Source organism: Amblyomma maculatum, chromosome 3 (assembly GCF_055883805.1).
Source record: "Amblyomma maculatum isolate TAMU_Amacu chromosome 3, ASM5588380v1, whole genome shotgun sequence".
NCBI lineage: Eukaryota > Metazoa > Arthropoda > Arachnida > Ixodida > Ixodidae > Amblyomma > Amblyomma maculatum.
In genome coordinates, this window is record NC_139346.1 from 168,308,154 (window position 1) to 168,329,492 (window position 21,339).

At 41.7% G+C, this 21,339-nt stretch overlaps 1 protein-coding gene across 6 annotated transcripts in view; it reads left to right on the forward strand.

Moving 5' to 3' along the window:
• Positions 1 to 21,339, forward strand: part of LOC146196819 (cytochrome P450 3A41-like) — a 48,246-nt gene that overhangs the window by 10,910 nt on the left and 15,997 nt on the right. Inside the window, exons 2-8 of one of the 6 annotated variants that reach the window (XM_084598542.1) lie at positions 11,480 to 11,578; positions 15,382 to 15,509; positions 16,586 to 16,682; positions 17,143 to 17,195; positions 18,384 to 18,480; positions 19,938 to 20,057; positions 21,223 to 21,311. In XM_084598542.1, coding sequence (XP_084454668.1) covers positions 15,457 to 15,509; positions 16,586 to 16,682; positions 17,143 to 17,195; positions 18,384 to 18,480; positions 19,938 to 20,057; positions 21,223 to 21,311 — 509 coding nt within the window. In that variant the 5' untranslated portion in view covers positions 11,480 to 11,578; positions 15,382 to 15,456. Of the gene's footprint in view, positions 1 to 2,443; positions 2,924 to 9,240; positions 9,366 to 11,479; positions 11,579 to 11,774; positions 11,812 to 15,381; positions 15,510 to 16,585; positions 16,683 to 17,142; positions 17,196 to 18,383; positions 18,481 to 19,937; positions 20,058 to 21,222; positions 21,312 to 21,339 lie in introns of those variants that run through there. The other 5 variants (XM_084598544.1, XM_084598539.1, XM_084598543.1 and 2 more) reach the window with 5 other exon arrangements.

Genomic DNA, 21,339 nt, shown 5'->3' on the forward strand with positions numbered 1-21,339 from the left:
CGACACTAATCGGCAAGGACCGCCCTGTCCTGCCCTGCCCTGTCAGCTATCTTCTCAGTTGGCCATGCGAGACAGTGACAATAGAGACCATGGCAGCCAGATTACGCGCGTTTAGCGAACTACGGGTGCACACAACACGGCTTTAGCTACGGTCCTTGGTGTCGCCGAGGGGTCCAGCACGCCGGGAGCTAGGTGCCTTTTGTCTGCGGGTACTTGAACCGAGGTCCTTTAGAAGGGACGACGGCCACTCCAGACGCGTCGTACGACCACCTCGCCTTATCCGCGCTGGAGTGCCTCACATGTCCACCGGGAGGAAAGAGGCTCGAGGCGAAGGCAGCTGCGAAGTAGCGGTGCCGCGAAGTAGCATGCATCTTTGGAGTCTGCAGTAGCTGCTTCGGCCGCTAAGGGTCGTTCAAGATAAGGAGGCAACACACCCTCACCGTGTTGAGCAATGCGGTTCCCATACAGTGCCAGAGTTGGGGGCGTGTGCAGGAAATTTGCAGATTTCAGGCACCTTCACGCAAAATGGGGCCCAGTATTTATTGGCTGTTCGCAATCTTTTAAACACTGCGGCCCCAGCGAAAAGCTCTCGAAACAAAGCTCGTGTTCCTACGCCGGTACATAACGACTCCACTTAATGCGTATCGACGGGAAGCTGAAACAAAGCGAGTTTTTTTCACCGCTGTAAACGGCTATAAACAGTGCCAAAGTAAACCTCAACCATTCGAATGCTTCACGTTTTATCTTAGTGTCTGTTGCATGTCCGGCACATTGGCAAGGAGCAGACAAGTTCCGAGTAGACGCGATTTATTAGCTGTGCTTGTGGGTTGGTGACTCGGACGCGACAGGCACCGCTAGCCAGGTGATGCTCTGCTTTTAAAGAGCTCTTTGCACGTGCGTTTTTCGCACCATTGCATCTCTGAAGGGACGCGCACTGGTACCATAACCGTTCTTTGCAAACGCACACTTCGTACCATTTCGTCTCAGGAGGGACGCGCACAGACACGAGTTTCCCCTCAAATTATAATTGCTGGTGGCGGGGCCTTCTTCGGCCTCTAGTGGGGTAGGCGTCATCAGTCAGTCTAGGCAAGGCAACCAGCTAATGCGTGACCCCATTTCTAAGCATGAAATGAAGCAGCTGGGTATAACCTGAAATCTACGATTCTTGTTTGTATTAGAAAGCTGAGCGCTTTAGCTGCAACGACTAAAGCATGTGTATGAGCAAGGCATCACTGCTACCACGTTTAGACACAAAGTTGTGTATGTTTTGTTCAGTATTATATTCAAAGATCAAGCAACCACAGATTTGTTGATGCACGGTGGAAAGACCATGCGATAAAAAAACGCCACTCTGTATAAGCAATGCCGCATGCCCTCGAGATCTTAGAACTACACGAGAATCGTTTTAATCCATAAGAAATGGCAAGTTAAGAACTTTAAATGTTAATGGCTGGTGAGCTTGATCCGTTGCCATCAAGGTTTGTACTGAGGTAGTCGCTATTAGAATCAAGACATCCTTTAGCAAACATTTTAGTAAACCGAAGCAGATGGCAGATGCTCGAAAAGCTACACGAAAGCAGATCCTATACATGCAATTAAGATCACAGAAAAATTGGCGGAAAGCAACCAACTCTTATACGAGTACATAGCTTTCATAAATGCCGAGAAAGAATTTCACGCAGCTAAAGCATCGCCAGGTACAGAAGCATTGCGGAATAAGACATCTATAGCTGCTGCTCAGCGATCGTAGTCCTCCATATAGAATCTAATATATTCACCATAAAAAAAGTTGTCAGGCAAGGAGACAGAATCTTTCCAGTGTTATTCACTATTTGCTTAGAGGAAGCGGCCAGAGATCTGGATTGGGAAGAGTAAAGGGCAAGAGTTAATTAAGAATACCCCAGTAATCTCAGATTGGCTACTATCATTGCCTTGCTGAGTAGCTCAGTTGACGAATTGCAAAGGACTGACTATAAATAATATAGAGAAGCAAAGCAGAGCGAGAGGCCTAAACACCAATATGCAGAAGACTAAAAGTAATCATCAACAGACTCGGAAAGGAACAGCAGTTCGCGATAGGCCACGAGATGATAGAAGTGGTAAGGGAATGCGTTTGCTTACAGCAGGTAGTGTCCACAGATGCGGATCACAAAAGGGAAGTGACTGTAAGAATCAGATCGCGTTGAAGCACTTTCGACAGGCTCTAACAGTTCATGAATGATAGGTTAACAGTATCCCTCAAACGGAAAGTATATAATAGCTGTATCTTACCTATGCTCACATATGAGCACAAATATGAAGGCTAACGAAAAGAGTTAAACTTAAATCGAGGGCCACGCAGAGAGTTATGAACAGAACAATGGTACGTGCAACGTTAAGAGACAAGAAGCGTGCAAAGTAGGCCAAAGAAATAACTCGATTTAAATACATTCTTTCAGAAGTCAAGAAGAAGAATGTGGATGAGCAGGTCATGTAAATATGCGAAGGGAAGATAAACGATGACTCCTACAGGCGACAGAGAGATTTCAGAGAAAAGAAAGCGTAGCATGGGGGCGCATAAGGTTAGGTTGGCGGATAAGATTCTTTGGGAATTAAGGCAAGCGTAGCAGAGGGCAGCAGAGAGGTGAGTGAGTGATATTAAGAAGTCCGTGGGGATTATGCGAATGCAGCTGGCACAGGATGGGGCCAATTGAATGATAAGGGGAAGGGATTTGCCTCGTAGTGGGTGCCGTCAGGCTTATGATGATGATGATAACTTTACAAGACCTAGCGATACAAAACGATTTAAAAATTTTTGGTTTGGAGATCCACCGTTCTTCAGTCATGGGTAAAAGACAGTAGATTCTGGAATATAGGGAAGGTCTCTGCGAAAAGAACAAAACAGCATGTGACTCAATTGAGGAAAGTCTTCAAGACATACCCGGTGAGTAAAGCAACACATGTTCTTTGAACTCCTGATTGGCTGCGTGAGCTTCACTAAGGTAAAGGGATTAGAAAAAAATAAAAATATAAAATACCGAGCTCCAGTCAGGAGGTAAAGCCTTCCTTTGTTTTCTTAGTAATGCTGGTGGAAGTTGCAACAAGGGGATGCTGCTAGTATGGCTGCAGAGTTGTAAATTTTTAAACCTTCACTGGGTACAAGTGCTTCGCTGCTTCAGTAAACAGTGCTTCATAGGGAAAGCTACCAGCCGCCGCATGAGGTCTCTTAGTAAATCGTAGACGTTATAGTTTCAGCGCGACATGCGGTGAACTCTGGACTTTCTTTTGTGTACATGCATGCATGAAAAAGCCGTGTTTCAAATTTTGGATAAGCAACTTCAAATACACTGCGTTTTAACGTAACATGCCGGTAATTAAAAAGAGGAGAGCTCCCATCTTATTCTCGCATGTTTTCTGGAAAATGAACAGCTCCTCAAAATGGGGACAGATTTTATTAACCACTTGTTTCAGAGTTAAAAGAAACAGGTTACAATGCACAGCTCCTTTTATGAACGCGACAAAAGCACATTTACGACGCAGAAAAGCGTCGTTAATAACGACAGCATAATAATGGTGTATCTCTAGAGTGCGTTGCTGTGGAGCTATTCCTGTAAGTACAACACTGGGCTGTCAATGTGAGTAGACAGCAACAACCTCGCTATCACCATTTGCTGCGCATAGTGACTAAATATGTTTTCCTTGCTACAGATAGGAGCGCCAAACATGCATGACAAAGTGGCGTGACATCCAGACTCTCGGGATTATAAAGAGAGTTAAGCATTTCCTGTCACGCTACTGTGCAGAAACATTGCTACGACTGACGTCGACCATAGTTCTGAACTTCACTTTGAAACCCAACTGAGTAATGCGATGGGCGGTGCATTAATTACAGCAATACCGAGTGCGGCTTAGAACAGTACAAGACCAGCTCAGGGCAGCAGCGCATAGTGGTCACGCCGCAAAACTAATAGTGTCTTCAACAGCTCGCACTCATGGTCGGTAAAGTGCGAGATTGAAAACTGTGTAAATTTTATAGTCAGTTTTAATTTCTAAGATATATTATTTGCAACTTTATATTTGCGTGACTCCCTCGCTTAGAGGCCTCCTTGCGAGTGCAAGAGCCTAAAAGACCAACCGCTGCAAGCTTGTCACGCAGTATTCGAGCTATAGTAGGATAAATATAGTTAAATAAAGCATTTCTTGAACATAGTATCATAACCAGTTTAATAACCCTGAACTGACTGCTGCAAACCGCAGTTGCAACAGCAGTGTGTGACCTTTGAAGACGTACGAATTCATGACTACTAAAGTGAATCTGCATAGTCTTTGAGAAATATAAATGCGATGCTGGCTTCCTTAGAAGAGTCCCAGACTGTCACCATGAAAACTTCCCGACTAACCTAATCATTGCAATGGTCGGAATCTCATATTTCCTCATATTTCAAATGTAGTAACGCCACGCCTCTCATGGGTATAAAGCACGTAACTTATTATTACTAGTCTTTCATTAGAAAGTATATGGACTGTGCGAAGGACAATTTCTAGTAAGTAGCATCACCGTACGAGCTGTCAACTGCTCAATCAGCTTTGTGGATGGCGTATTGCAGTATATCATTCAATGCTGAAAAAGTTCACAATTCAAGGCGTGCGCTTCACGGAGCATTGCATTATCATAAGTGTGCATTCAGTGTGGGCGTCGTCTGTCTGTTGACGCTTCCAAGTATACAAACAGGCCACAGTGCATGCCTGAGGTTCGTATATAACGCACAAAGCTCTTAAACCGTATCAAAAATATACTCTGTGACTATACACGCAACAACGTGGTTTCATCCTACGATTTATAATAATAATAATAATAATAATAATAATAATAATAATAATAATAATAATAATAATAATAATAATAATAATAATAATAATAATAATAATAATAATAATAATAATAATAATAATAATAATAATAATAATAATTGGTTCACAGGAAGGGAGAGGTGCATTATCTGTCACACTTGTTTCTGTGGACACGTGAACCGCACCGTAAGGAAACGGAGGAAGGTGAAAGACGCTAAAAAGTATAAAATCTGTAATTATAACAATATCACAGTTGCGGCGACAATGCGTCCAGAATCAGTCGATTATTCAGTAAATGAGCATCCGAATGGATAAGGGCCAAATATTTGTTTTGTTCAATCTATGACCGGTGTCCCTGGAATAAGAAAAAGCGCTCACAAAGAAGTCAGTGTTACAGCAGCATAGTTCCCGGCCTTACGTAAGGCGGACACTAGAAGTCTGGATTTACAAAATGTTTCTCTCCATACAACGTAATCAGTTGTTTCTTGACGTTTTAAAGGTTGTTCTCATGCATCTTATTAAATACTTGTACAGAGTAGTTTTCATCGGTATAGTCGCCTGCAGCACTGTGGAAGCATGCCGTAACTGATATCACCTAATCGCTTAAAGAAATCTCAGCCTACAACCTGCACGCTGCCTTTAGTCCTTGTCTTGGATGTCTAATGAAGTTTTAAAAAAGATTTTTTTAGTAGTGTGGTTGCTCACCGGAAATTACAGGTCTTATGGGAAGCGATACAGATAATTTATTTCCTTCTACCCTTAAATAGCGAACTGCCCTTGAATTCTTGCACACTGGTATCGCGCCTAAATTCCCTTTTAAAACACGAACAATTCTATTCATTCTATGTTGCACTTCTCCAAAACCAACAAAACTTACAATTTAACATTCACGCGCCAAGAAAAGTAACACGCATATTATTTCTTAGCACTAGCACTTCAGTTAACTCAAGCCAGCCTCCTAGTATCAGATCTTTAATACCCCGCGTTTTCACCCTGGTGACAACACTTCATGTCACCTTGTTCTGTGCTGTGGGTACTATAGAAATTACTTTTTGTAAGTTGGCAAAATCGAGTTGTCAGCTTCAAGCACTGATTATATGCGCAATAACCCAAAGAGGGATTTAGCAGCTGCTGTCTATGAGTGTCAATCAACTAGTTAGTGCAAGAGAACGCTAAGTACTGACCTCCTTTCATAAACTTTGTTACAAACGTGCTTTCGCCTTCTGGTACAGCAAAAAAATGTCATTCATAAGCTAATTTATTTCAATAAAAGCTCTAGTAAGTTATCAAGTGGTTGCAGTCCTTTTTAAGTTACATGATATACATTAGACTTCCTGGCTTCAGGATACCAAGAAACCCGGATAGCTGGTGTTGCACTAACCTGATATACTATTAAATATTTTCCAACGCTGGGAAAAAGAACTCCTGTTTTGGTCCCACATCTTGAGCATTTACTAAAGACAACCTTGGAGAGCACGGGTTGGTCGCTGAATGCAACGCTGCTGACCTTCTGGCCCCTTTGGCGAGGTGAAATGATTGTATACAATCTTAACTGTGTTTTTATTTACTGCGTTCCTCATCGTGCCGAACAAAACATCCCTTTCGTGTTTGCTCTGTATTCGGCCTCTCTCAACTTGTCTCTTATCAGGGAGAAAAAGTCTCTTGCTGCACACCAAGGCGTTTATCGCAGCGCGCATTGAGTAGGACAGTACAAAAAATGTCAATTTCTTTACGATTACTTTTCAGAATCTATGTAACATGTGCAGTTACACCGCTTTTACGTCGCAGCAATTAACGAAATTGCTTAGTAGGTGTGATGTCAAAGGTAGAAATTGCTTTCAGTAGAGAGACAAAAAAAAAACGAACTAGGTTTACAGTCGTCTAGAAATATGGCCCGCGAAAAATACGAAAAATTCAATGCTTATACGAAACTTTCAATGTCATACATATGTCCATTATTATTTATTCCCGTCAATACTCCTACGTTGATGAAATATGAACACCTTGAAAGCGCTGCCTCCAAGGCCTCAAAAATTTGCTGATTCATAAGTAGGAGTGTCAATCCATAAATACAGGGTCATCTGATCTTGTTTCCAATTTAAAAAAAAGTAATCGATTTGAGTTATCATAACTAGGTTTCAGGTTTAGAATACTGGAACGTAAAAGCGCGAATCTGTAATCACTACAAAAGCCAACCAAATAAATTTTAAAAGTTCCCTGCTATAACGTATTAATGAATGAAGGCTGGTTATCCTGCTACGTTTGACCACGGCTGCTGTAGTAAGCAAAAAACTCGTCCAGACATTGCAGCTTTTTTTACATAAGGTACATATAAGACTCCAGTGTAGTTAGGTGTACCTGTCTCAGGCTGTCCATGAAAAGATCAGCAATTTGTTAATAACACAATATCACTATTATACATTCTTACAATCTAAAACACCCATTCACTACCTGGACAGCAATGACATGTGAAGGTGTTGTAGTAAGGAACGTGCTGAACTGCTACCTGCAATACGAAAATAAAAAAAAAGGTAATCATTTTTTAACCAACATTTTTTTTTTAGTGAATTAAGTTTCTTCGGGGTTTTGGCCCTTAGATTTATCTCAAGGAGACACAGTGTTGCAGTTTAACTATGAAACTCGTTATAGTAAAGAAGTACTTCAATCTGTGTTCTTATTCTGAAACCCATAACGAATCTTATGCGGAACAACAAATACTACTGACGCATTGAAACGGGAAGGGAACAGGGCGAACACCGACAGGCATTATTATGTAACATTTAAATTGTAAAATAGAAATTTAATTTAGATGTTTTGCAAAACGATTCATGGTAAAAGCAGACGATCAATGGCGCTATAGTTTGGCTTGCATGTTCACAGGCGCCCAAATTACTTTGGCAGTTCTATGCGAGTAACTAGGGCACAAAATATGAAGAAGAAAAAACGATAAGAATCGCCTAACATCAATGACAAGTAATATTCTTTACTTGTGCCCACTCTTTCATGTTCATTTGTGTGCAAATTTTAAACCCTATAGACTTCGACCCCCCCGCCACGCCTCTCCATCTTTGCGAAGTTTATACAGTTCTTCAGAGTTATGAAGTTTGTCTGATAGCTAAATGGTTGCTTTCTCCAAGTAATATTAAGTATCCTATTGAAGTACTCTCAGGTATTTGAATGCAAGAGTTCACACAGCTTTTCTGGTGAAAGTCCCAATACCCCTTTGAACTGCGCTTGCTGAAAAAATAAATGCGCACCTGCATGCGTAGTAGAAACTTCACAAACGACGCTGTAGTTTTGTCGCTAAATAAACCATCCAGCTTTGTCAGTGTTTCAGGAAGATTTATAAACGCAATATTCCATCATGGCTCCCATCCCTTCAGTCATATACCGGTGTCGTCCATTGCTGGGAAAAAAATTTATTCCCGAAGTCGGATAATTTAGATATATGCTTCATGCTAATGCGGTTGGCTCAACATAATGCATGGTGTTGGGCATTTAAAAATGTCGTGAGAATTTTGAAGGCTCGGTACCGGGCATTGATTTTCTATGGTCGTGAAAACCCTTCGTTGTCAAATAAGAAATCATATTATCTAAGATTATGCAGAACGTACAAGAATTAAGCGATCAGTATCAGCAGCTTTCACGGGAGGCTTTACTTTTTTCTTAATTACGAATTTAAACATTCCCAATGAAATAACAGTAGTTTGATATTTGTGGAGGACAGATGGTGCCCGTATGGTGACGCCAAGGAAAGATAGCATGTCCATAATTAGTGCTGCCGCGTGACAGTACAAACGCCCTGCAACAGCAAACGTTAACACATATTTCCACTTGACTATCATCACTAATTATGCTTTTTTCTAAATGCATAGGTGTGTAACCATATACTATAATATGAAAAAGAAGCCAAAAGTCACCAACACATATATGTATCTTATAGGTATCTCACAAAAAAACGTCATTCCATGCATATGCTTGCTCCTAACTATAACACACGCATTGGCATACATATTGGTTCGATGCAGTAATAAATATATCGTCTTCCATTAGCCCCCACTAAGATAAGGTAATAAATTTTTCCATTGAAGAACTTAGGCGATGGGCGATCTCTGCGTTTTCTTCATCGGAGTTCTCCGTGCTCACTGGAGTAATGCAATTGCAATCATTAAAGAAAGCTCTTTGTTGGTAAAGAGAAAGGCTGAAAGTGCGATTCAAGGACCATATTCTACTGTGTCATCTTACCTTTACGAACAGAGAAAACAGGCATGTTATGTGATAGGGCGAAGTAGCTATGCATATAAAATCTGGCATTGAAGGCGAGTATTTTTCTCCCGAAAGTACGGTAATAACAGGCAACGAGTGTGTTAGGAGCTGTGCCCTTGTTTATACCTGGCACCCTTCCACCAGCGCGGACAGGTTCAAGGGTAGATATTCCATCGCAGTACAACGACTCAGATAGAAGCAAGATGGCGTGCCACGCGCGGACAGTTATTTCGCCATGCGACTTCCAAACCCCCGAGGCGCAGTATCAGGTGCGTGCTGTGCTTACGGCAGCGTCAGCTGTGCAGAGCATTCTAACTGGCTCAAACTCGTTCCTCTCTCGCAGACTCAGTGTGTACTCGCTGGCCGAGCTGACAGCTGGGCCCCTAAGCCCGTTGTCAGCTCGGCCACAAACGATCCGTCTTATCGTGCGGTCGTAAGTACGCAGATAAACAGGGAAGACACGTGTGCGGAACGCGCCGACGTCAAAGAAATTCCTTCGTCGTCGCAGAGTTCCGCACGCTGTTGCATGCGAAGCTAGAGGGTTTGATCGACAGAGTTTTCTCTCCAATTGGATGCTTCTTATTTTTTGTTGATCAGAATCCCTTTCTAGAACGCACTCGTCCAGTAATCAAACAATATGCGTTGGTGACTGCTTGGAAAACTGCATTTATAGAACAATGAAAGCTGCGGCCATTTTTTTCTGACTCTACCTTAAAAACAGCAATCTCTACCTATACCGACATATGCCGAGGAGAAAGAATCAGCTCTCAAGCCAGCCGCCTCCAATATGTAACCCCTTTAACTTTATGCTTTCATAATACGGTGACTTAGGCAACGGGCCTGGACAATGCTGAACCATTCTAAGGTGGGTGTTAGAATCTGCAAGTGAAACAGATAGAAGAATTGTTATCTATTTCAGCATTGTTATTTCAGGCGCCATAATGTGGCTACCTCTACACAGACGCTGTCGGTCCCATATATGGTGACCGAGAGGTTTCTAAGTAAAGTCAATTTAAATTACCCCAGTTTATTTCACTCATACTTATTGCAATAGGTCTACTTAAGGATGTGAATTAATGGAGGATCTTGCCTATTGCAATTAATATGCGTGCAATGAACTTGGGTAATTTAGCCTGACTTCAGTTAAGAATGTGACTTAACAGAGGCACGCTGCAAGGTCCTCGTGTTCGTTTTGTTACACACACACACACGTGTGTGTGTGTGTGTGTGTGTGTGTGTGTGTGTGTGTGTGTGTGTGTGTGTGTGTGTGTGTGTGTGTGTGTGTGTGTGTGTGTGTGTGTGTGTGTGTGTGTGTGTGTGTGTGTGTGTGTGTGTGTGTGTGTGTGTGTGTGTGTGTGTGTGTGTGTGTGTGTGTGTGCGTGTGTGTGTGTGTGTGTGTGTGTGTGTGTGTGTGTGTGTGTGTGTGTGTGCGTGCGTGCGTGCGTGCGTGCGTGCGTGCGTGCGTGCGTGCGTGCGTGCCTGTTTAACATCATCAAAGGTTAGAGACCACAGAGTGTCCTTGCCTTGTAGGCTTATAATCTTCCAAGCCTAGCTGAGTGCTAATATGTGGCCTGTTTCAAATAATGGATAGGTGAAACCTATGCGCCAACTTTAGACGTTATCATGCGTTCATTCGGCATAAAAGCAGTGTTCACATTAAAGCCATCGTCCAGAACCACGATTGACTGCTTGTTCTTGAAGGCCTGCTGCTTCTTATTCAGATCCTTTGTTGCCCAACTCAAGAGGTGCAGATGCTAACATTTTTTTTTTTTTTTTGGGAATTGAAGAGCCGGGCAGCCTATCACATGAAAACGAAATGACGAATTCAGGTTCCATGACTCACAGCGTTATGGTATGGTATGGTATGGTATGGTATGGTATGGTATGGTATGGTATGGTATGGTATGGTATGGTATGGTATGGTATGGTATGGGGTATGGTTTAGTTGTGGGGTTTAACGTCCCAAAGCAGCTCAGGCTATGAGAGACGCAGTAGTGGAGGGCTCCGAAAATTTTGACCACCTGGGGCCTGACATGGTATGGCATGGTATGGTATGGTATGGTATGGTATGGTATGGTATGGTATGGTATGGTATGGTATGGTATGGTATGGTATGGTATGGTATGGTATGGTATGGTATGGTATGGTATGGTATGGTATGGTGTCTTTGAACGCATAGAAGTGGCTGCTACTTCGGCTTTTCGGCTGGGAAGTTTACTTCAACGGGCAAATCCCAGCTAACTGCAATATTTGTAGCGGAGATTTTTTTATCGTGTTTTTTTTTTAATATTTGAGCTACATCTGTCCTTTTTATAGCTTCTGTCTTTCTGCTGGATATGCCGGGTCCAAGTGATTTACCTAAAAAATAAGTTCTAATGCACAGTGGGAAAGCCAGCCGTCTACCAGGAGTGCCACTCCCAGCCCTTCATCAGCGTCTAGACTTTTCCATGTCCACTTCCGGTTCCTTCATTTGCTGAAGAAGGTATTCATGATTCTTAAATTATTGCACTCTGCAAACTCAACTAGTAATTCCCCCCGAGTATTCCTAGAACCAATGCCATAGTCACCCGCTGCCTGGTCCCCTGCCTGCTTTTTTCCATATCTTGGCACTGAAGTTGCCCGTTAGCAAAGTATAATGCATTTTTCTTTTCCGCATTGCCGATTCTACATCTTCGTAGATGCTTTCAACTGCCTGGTCATCATGACTACATGTAGGTGCGTAGACTTGCACAACCTTCAGTTTATATCGCTTGTTAAGCCTAATTACGATGCCTCCCACCCTCTCATTAATGCTATAATATTCCTCTATATTACCAGCTATATCTTTATTGACAAGGAAGCCTGCTCCTAGTTCTCGCCTCTCCGGTAAACCTCGATAACAAGGTACATGCCCGTCCTTCAGTGCAGTCTATGCTTCATTCGTCCTTTTAACCTCACTAAGTCTTATGATATCCCATTCCATACCCTCTACTTACTCTAGCAGCACTTCTAAACTTGCCTCACTAGATCACACACAACCACCGTTACTGTCAACCAACCTTACCACGCCATACGTAGCACCAAAAAGCACCCATCTGCCTCCACCTACTTTCAACTTCCAAACCCTCAAAAAAACATTTTGCCTGGTGCGTGAAGCCTGGGCTTAGACTAAAATCATCAGAATGATCATTGACGGTAAACCCAACTGCTGCCGTTTCTCTCACCAGTATTTTATGACTATGACTTTATTCAATACTGAATAAAGTATGAACTATAGCACAGGTGAAGGAGCTTCTCCCTCCCCAAAAAAATCATGAACAGTTTTTATGGCCCCAAACGGAACCTTAAAACCAAGCGTTCATTTTTATTTACATGAACAGCAGAAATAATCCGCTCGTAAAAGCACTAGATGCCATGCGACCGCGAATGTGTCAGCTTCAAGTGTCAGTTGTTCTCGTATTCATCGATTGTTTATCCATCGTCTGAAACGCGGCCTGTAGCAGCCTATTCTTCTCAGAGTACACATCAGATTAAATTAACGCACGAAATAGTAGGGGTCCAAGTAAACTATACACAGCTTGGAGCTAAAACGTTTTAGTTACACTTAAGCTTCCCTTTACCTAAGGGTATAGCTTAACAATGGTAATAGCTCCCGTCTGCGGTTCTTCTTGTGGATTGTTGTTGGCGTACGCTTTGCTACTTCTTTATTAACCAAACCTTTAGTCTGTGCTTTTGTTTCCTCACACATACTCATATAGCATACACTCGTAATCCACCAGATTACGTGAAAGACCAGCCGACCAAACCAAGCCGTACTTGATTTTGTTCCATATGCTAGCTTGTCTGACTAGGATTATGACTGCCAGGTCTGATTTCCATCTCCGTCTTCCGTATAAAAGGATTTACCACAAGTAGGCAGCTGCTGCCAAGTCGGCCATGTTAAATGGTCTCGCAGTGTCACACAGCCCTCCGACCAAACAGTGTCCCGTCATGGCACCTGTCAATTAAAACCAGACAGAAGCATTCTGGCAATTGTTCGTGGACATTGTCGAAAAGCTCTGAAGTCGGATTTTCTGGAGAAAGGAGCCTATAATCATGTCGCGTTAAAAGAGGCTTCTGACGAGCATTAAAATGATCATTTACCCACGAATGATTAGACGTTGCAACCAAGGCAGCCGTGGGCTTGCATGAAATCAACGGGGAACATGTTGGCGCTAGAATGATCGAGTGTTCAGTTGATTAAGTGGTGATGGTTAAGTACAGAGGGCGCTATGACAGCTTGACGTCTATTTGGATAACACTGAATTAATATCCTATCTCAAACCTAGGAGGAGAAATAAATGTTTGGGAATAGGAGCAAGTAAGTTCTACTGCTTAAATCCAAACTATGCGGTACTTTGCACGATACCCAAGCCGGCATAGCTGTGAGTTAGCAGTTCAATTTAGTTCCCTGACTTCGGCAGAAAGAGGCTGCGTTTACATCTGATGAAGTTTTCAAGTTTCACATGTAAGACGGACAAAGCAGCTAGTGCACTTTTAATGCTCCTTCGAATGTGTAGCCAACATTTTCTTGGGTTTCATTATGTGGTGATCATTTGTTTTTACGATTCCTTGTGTATTCTCGCAGTCACTGGCAGTCGCCGGCTGTGACATAACGTGGACGATAACACGCATAGATTAACAACTAGCGCCATTGTGGAATGCGGCTTTATACAAAGTAACGGTGGTTCCCAATAGCATGTACGTGCTTTTCGTGTCGGTACTTTGCATATGTGTATCACAAACTTGCTCTGGTAAAGCTTACTCGAGCAGTCTAAGTCCGGATAGATACAGTAACAAAAAAAGACATCCTGGTCTGCAAAGCTGCTCCATTTTTCAGGTCGTAATGACTGTTCATCTTTTCGACAGTGATGAGCGCCCTGTTTAGATCAGATATGATTTGCAACTAAATAAACCCATCTTCCGTTGTATTCCTAGAAACCGCCCTGTGTGCTATCCTTGTGCATGGATAGCAAAAGTATTCGAAACGAAGCTAATTTTGGAGTTTTATCACCAAGCATACATAAAAGCTTTGAAAAGGGGAGACATCGCTGAAGGCGGAACATATGAAGAGGCTCGCTTTCAAAAGAAAACATTCTGAATTGGTTGCACACAATATAAACCGCAAGGCTGAAGGCTAAGAAATAGCTGAAAACCTCCATGCGTAAGGTACTTATTTCTTGCGCATTAGTGCATAAAAAATATTCAATGTAGCCGCATGTTCCACATGGTTCTGTTATCACGTGTAGCAAGAGGAACTAGCAACGTTTTAAACAAATACCCTGCTGAGCCCAGCGCCTGACTTTTTGTATGAGGATTTAACGCCGCAAAGCATAAAAGGTTGCTATTATCGGCTTTGCAGTGAAAAGCTCCAGATAAATTTCGTTCACCTGACGTTGCGCACCTTCTACTGACATCGCGCTGCACGCTAGTGCTTTTGCATTTTTGCAAAATGCTTTCACTTCGACCAGAATTGGATTCCCCCATTTATATGCAGCTTTAAAACACCTTAAGCATTGCACTTTGCTCGCAGGTAGCCGAAGCGAAATCGACATAGTTGTTTATTAACAGAATTAGTTTAGCCAAGCAAACTGGCCCCAAGAAACTCGGAACTTTCATTATCGTCTCACATAGTAGGATCAATATTGCAGTAGCTTAATAAATCCCCTCTTTACTTTTCGAAATTTATATTCATACATTAATTTCACGACGTCCCCTTGCATTCAGAAAACAAATTCCGAGCAAGCTCTTATTACAGGCAGAGCAAGCGGGCTAAAAGACAAAGCTTCATTATCGCAGCCACTTCCAGAATACATTGTAGTTCAACGCTTATCAGGAAGAAGACGACCGTTGCATTCATCTTCCAAGCTCTAGCCCCACGTATGACTAGGGAAGCGTATTTGCGCATGTCATTAAGAAATACTGCGCACACAATCTAGTCGCTCTCCACGATAGTGCTTGCGTCGCTCCAAGGCAAGGTGAAAGCTCAGGAAACCCATTCTACGTGACAAGTTTTCAAAACAAGTTGGGCAACAGCATGCGGTCCCACCACGCATGTATCTGGGGCAATTTGCCGAATCATGCAGTCCACGCGCGGGATGGCCGAGAGAGAAAAGAGAGAGAGCTTTTCCTTATCGCATCTTCTTGCTCGCCACCGCTGGCCCTGATAAGGGCCAGCTCCTCTTATCGGGAAGAATGCAAAAGCCACAACAATCACACGAGTTGTTTTCTGTTTCTTCTTCCTTTCCTCCTCCCGCTGGACCTCAGGAAGGGACATCCCCCTCCTTGGACCTGCAGAGCTGTCAAACGCATCCAGCTCGCAGTGCGCGTGCAGCCGAAGCCATGTGGCACGCCGTGCTACTCGTTCTCATCAGCGTCATTTTCCTCGTGGTCGGGTAAGCCCTTGAAAATGCGCATCTGCTGGCACGCACATCACATGCACAGAACTAGGCGGAGAACTCTCGGGTCGCTCCTACACAATTGGGAAAACCACGGAAGAGACAGTGAATGGGTAGAGTGTCTTTTCGCAGTTGCATTCCCGCGAGAAATTAGCGTATTCTTAAATGAGCCATCAGTTTTAATTTTCGCCACTTCCACTGCTCAGAGATAGTTTAAATCAACTAGGAGCCTCATAACATTCTGATTAGGAGCCTGATGAGGGATTCAACACGACGGGCTACACAAAACAAAGCTCCGTTGACTTGGCGCTCCATGTGAACAGGGTACTGAAACACATATATACTCTGAAACACGTAACAGCTGAACATTACGTCGATAAGTAAGTTATAATAATCGACAGTCGAACAAAACGCAGCATGCGGCATTCGAAAAGACTGAAAGCAAATTGTATTATTCCTTACAAGTGGAATGCCCTAGCAAACCGTTAAAAAGGTTTTAGTACATGCAGCTATTTTCGTATTGATTATAGCACATATCGCAGCAGTATTTGCTTATATTTCCTACACATGCTCCTTTAGCGATTTGGGATTATACCTATACATAAGTCTCCCAACTTAAATACACTTCCACATGCACACTACAGCAGCCACCAGCTTATCAACATAGTCAGTAAAAATGATTGATTTTGCGATTCCGGCACAATGTGCATAGATTCGGCTTTGAACCTGAGCATACTATAAATTTCACATAGCTCTCTAATTAGCTTAGTCACCAGGTCCACCCCTGAATACCCTGTTATTGTACAGTGAATGACCGCTCTGTGCAAATCTTATCGGTATTGTACGATTACAAACATACGTTTAGTTATTGTGCACATAAAGAGACGTACACGCAAGCACATCAGTACTTTCGCATTTTTTGTGTGCGTGTGATGGCGTGTTGTAGCGAGTACACAAGGGCGAAATGACAGAAACACCACCGCTGTTTTAGTTCTGACGCTGACCCGCACGCTTGTGGGAAAACTATAGAGATGGTGCAATCTTATTCCTTGACTTTGTTCTAAATTTTCCAGAATTTGTGCCAGAACATTCACGTTTTGGAAAGGAAAAGGTATTCCGTATCTCTCGCTGTTTGACTACCTTCGTGCTGTTAAGGACAGTTTTACTGGCGTAAGTACTGCTTGTCAATATTTAACTGAATTTGAATATAAATTTCAGGGGTGATTTTCATCGTTTTCATATTTATTGCCGTTTTACGTTTACCGTATAAAATGCAAATAAAATGTCCTCAGATGAGTAGAAAATTCATCAACGTTCTTCTCCGCAAGCTATGCGAACATTTCAGGGGTTCGATACGTAACTTCACTTTATCTTTTAATTCACAGGCAAAAGTTCCAACTAAATAACACACTTAGTTTTGGGTCAAACAAACGCATGTTTGAAAGATATTTGTATCTAAGGAGAGAGGGGTACGTGTACTAGCACAGTTGAAAAATTATAGGATGACCGGTAATTAATGAAGCAAGTGATCTTATGGGTTGACTGAAAAACTCTCTTTTTCGGTGAAAAAGAAAGAAAAGAAATCAAATGGAAAACTTTTGTCATATCACTTTCGACTTCTCAATTTCAGGAGCTCAACAAGGTCGCAGTACGGAATTACAAGCGTTACGGCCGATTACATGGGTGAGTAAATTTCCTATTATGATTTCTTTTTTAAGTTCGTAAAATAAACTTTTTTTTTATTACAACAGAAATGGGGATCTATCACTATAACTTAGAAGAAATCGCATGAGGACGGAAGTTCAGAACGCTGAGAATAATAATAGTAATCCACAGTTTTGCAATGTACCTTGCTATTATGAAACTAACCGTCGAGACGAATTTTGTTGTACCAAACGCTGCAGATGTTGTTGCATTTTCCTAGTGTTTATTATAACTATCGTCAAATCCTCTCCAGTGACAATTTATCGTGTTTCTCGCAAAATGATGTACTCTTTAACGTGGAGTAATGTTATTGGGTAGTAATTGAAAAGGGGAAGAAACTTTCATAACATCTAAAACGTTGGCGTTTGATAAGATCACAGTATTGAAAAAGTATATTTCGACTCGATTAAAATGCGCTGAGATGAATAAGCTTAAATGTACTCAGGCGCTACCTCAGTTTACAAAAAACAAAAAAACACTACACTTTGTTTATATTGACCGCCTGTTTATTCAAATTTTCGGTATAGTCTAGAAATTCGTGCCGTCTTTCCTTATTGGTAGTTGTCTTTCTCTTTATAGTGACAGCACACACCTAATTTCCAAACACTGTCACTTTGAAAAATTCAATCTTTGTCATTGTTTTTATGCATTTGTAAACGGAAGGATTAAAAATTGCAGGAATGTTTCATCCAGAGGTGAATGTGGACAAAAATTTGTTGTGAAAACATTTAGAACTGAACAGTATGCTTTAAAACTAGCGGCCAGATTTCCTGTAATCCCTGACAGCATTAATCTAAATTGAGTATACGTAAAAAGATTGATAGCATTAATCTAAATTCAAAATATTTTAAAGGCTTCCAGGTAGAGATCAGCATTCAAACAACTAGAATATATAACGCGTTACATAGTAGCAGCAATTCTGTACCCTAAAATGTGTTTTCAGCATTTGCAGTCATTGTAAAAAAAAAAAAAAAAAAAAAAATACTGATTTCACACATTTTTAACTTTCCTAAAATTGTGCTCTGTTGTTCAGAAAAAAAGGCTTGAAAATAATCTTTTGTCAACTGGTGCATATGTCCTATACTGAGAAAATTACATTCTTTTAAGCGGAAGTTTGCAAATATACCAAGGCAAAAGGAAAATAAAATTACTTCTCGCGGGTTCCAGGTCATACCAGGGATTGATACCAACTCTTGTTGTCGGTGATCCAGAGGTATTGAGGGATATTTTCGTCAAGGATTTCAAGTCATTCGTTAACAAGTCGGTGAGTCAAAACTTGTTACTTCCTATCAATGAACGTGATCCATAGCGATTCAACGCCAAATAAACTCAGGAATGGACGCATTTGCTCCGCCAGGAGAACGGCTTTTACAAGAAATCTTACTACAAAATAAGCAAAAATGCGATGTAAGAATAGCGACTAAGCGATTCAGACAGATAAAATCAGTGTATCGCAAGAAAAACGACCTATATACTGCTGCCGACGTCAATACTTATTCTGTGTTAAAAGCCTCGAGCATTTTTCTTGTGGAAAGGCTTTCATGGTAAAACTTTTATTTGAGATGGCACCATTGCAGCAGGCCAGTTATGTTTCCGAATACATAACTAGCAGTGGAATATTATGCCGGTATATATATTATTTCGAGAAACGTATTGAGTTTATTAAACTTTATTTTGCTTTGTTTTTTCTATTTATATTTGCAAATCAATTACGAAACATTTGTCTGGTTCAAGTCATGCACTTTACTGAATATCTAAACACACCATGAAAATTTTCGAGAGTGCGTTTACGGTTGTATGTACATCAAGAGGTACAAAATAGATCGGTTATGTAAATATTAGTACGCTTCGAATACCCATTAAAAGGTCGACGAGCACAGTCTTCGCACTTTGTTCCCGTTGCATGGTTAGGGATTCGAAACGTGAACTAGGACCTTGGGCTTAACTATTTTTGTAAGCTTTAATAATGCGTCATATCGGCTTGCATACATGGTACCAGTATTCCTTTTAAGGGCCGTCACCTTGCGTGCAAAACATGGCACGAGTGCAGAAAATGCATAGTGAGAATACGCCAACCAGCCTGACGTCTATCTTTTATGATCCAAGCAGCCAGCTGCTCTTTTCTGCCCCGAAAGCATTGAAAAAGCCTGTTAAGGTTATTAATTGGGTCTTAAAGGCGCCTACCTACGCCAATAAAAGAAATCAACTTTTAAGCATCTAGTCTACGCTACAGAAGGCGCATCGACTTTACCATACTTCACTGTGAATATCCTATCTTTGACAAATTTTTTGCCATCCTTTAAGAGCACCTTTTCCAGATTTGTGCCTTTTCGGCTAGCTACGTCTGGTTTAAAAGCCGAGACAGTATTATTTATTTGAATGTGAACGTTGTCCATTAAAGCATTTTGTTTCGGTATGTACGTAAATAACATATTACGACGAAAGATGGTGCGTGCGTGAAAGCCTAGAAGGCGTCCAGTTCCGAAAATCATGCGCGTACATGTTAAAAAATGTCCTGCTTATGCAGCAAGTTCCGAATCCGGGATAAACGATCGCTTACATAAACTATTCTGCCAAAGAATATCGTTGTCTAACTAGTGCGCGATAAAAGGCGGATAATTACTTCCAGGGGGTCTACAGAATTGCTCTTGCGCAAAAGACTACGAGTGACGCTTTTAGGAACATGCACATATTTACAGTGATACAATGCTTTCCTTTTAGGATGACAAAGTGTCGGGAAACTCCCTGTGGGATCAAATGGTGTTGCACCAGCAAAATGAAGAATGGAAGCACACGCGCAGCTCGCTGTCGCCCATGTTCACGACAGCAAGGCTAAAATCGGTGCGTATAATTTCGTACACTTCAAACAAGGGAACAAACACTTCAGTATGTATAACTCTAATAAATAATAATACGTAAGATAGCTGAACGTTTTAAGCATATTGGTTCATTGCGCGACCTCACAAAGGGTAATGTTCACAGATCGATAATTTAGCTATAGTAACTTTTGCTGACGGGAACAAACCCCCGAAAGTAAATATTAGCTAGGTCAAGGACTACGTTCTTGACGTCATCGACTGGCACCATATTATCAACCACCAAAAGCGAAAAGCGCATAACTCAATGGAAATACTTTCATTTTTAATTTATTGAAAATTAAAATCTTACTATAAATGGTGCGTACACATTTTGATATTTACAGCTCACTTCTATACGCACCCCACAATCTGACTAATAATTTTTTCCCCCTCTCGCACAAATTTACAAATGTTCAAAATCCCCGCAGTAGCTTCTGGTGTTCCGCACATTACAGGACAAGCTAGCAGAGGAACAATGTAGAATTGCTTTTCCGGATTTTCCGGTTTTGCCTCCCCGCGGCGCTACACATTATTTTTCATCGCAGGCCGAATTTCTAAACAAACAGACCTGCGCGCAATACTAGCTGCGCAGCACTGAGTGTTGTAGTGTTTTAATATACTGTTAGAAGAAGAGGAAAAAATGCATATGGCGGCTGTTAATATACTGTTTCTTTAAAGTAGTGAGGCTTTAAAAATAATACGCACCAGTGAAAGACGGAGAAATTAATCATAGAAATTGTTGACGCCGCAGTGATTATGCCCTGTGGAGGCGTTTGGACTTGCCCTTAGGCAAAAAATAGTTTGAAATCCTTTACATTAGCACTGTTTGCATCGCAGCTTATTAGGACTGTAAAAGCACCTAATCGTTTTTTCACTGCAGAAAGAGCGCGTGACATTACTTGTCCAAAGTTATAAAATGATAGACTTCTCCCGCTTTTTGTCGATAGATGCGGGCTGCTTGACATCCGCTCTCTTGTCACATTTCGCCGAATGAAAACGTTCCTAATATTTTTTGTTGTAGTGGGGTCGAGCTTTCTTCATTTCTTGTGAAGGCTACCCATGTAGCTTTAGTTCTGCGGATGTACCGATTCTTAAAGCTTTCATCTTTGTGAATAAATTTATCTGGCGCACAATCTGCCATTCTCCAGATGCTCCCAAAGATGACCAAGCTTATGGACAAGGTCTGCAATCTGCTATTAAAAAGGCTCGAAGGCGACAAACCTTTTGACCTTTACCAGTGAGTATATAGTTACGATTCGGTTTTC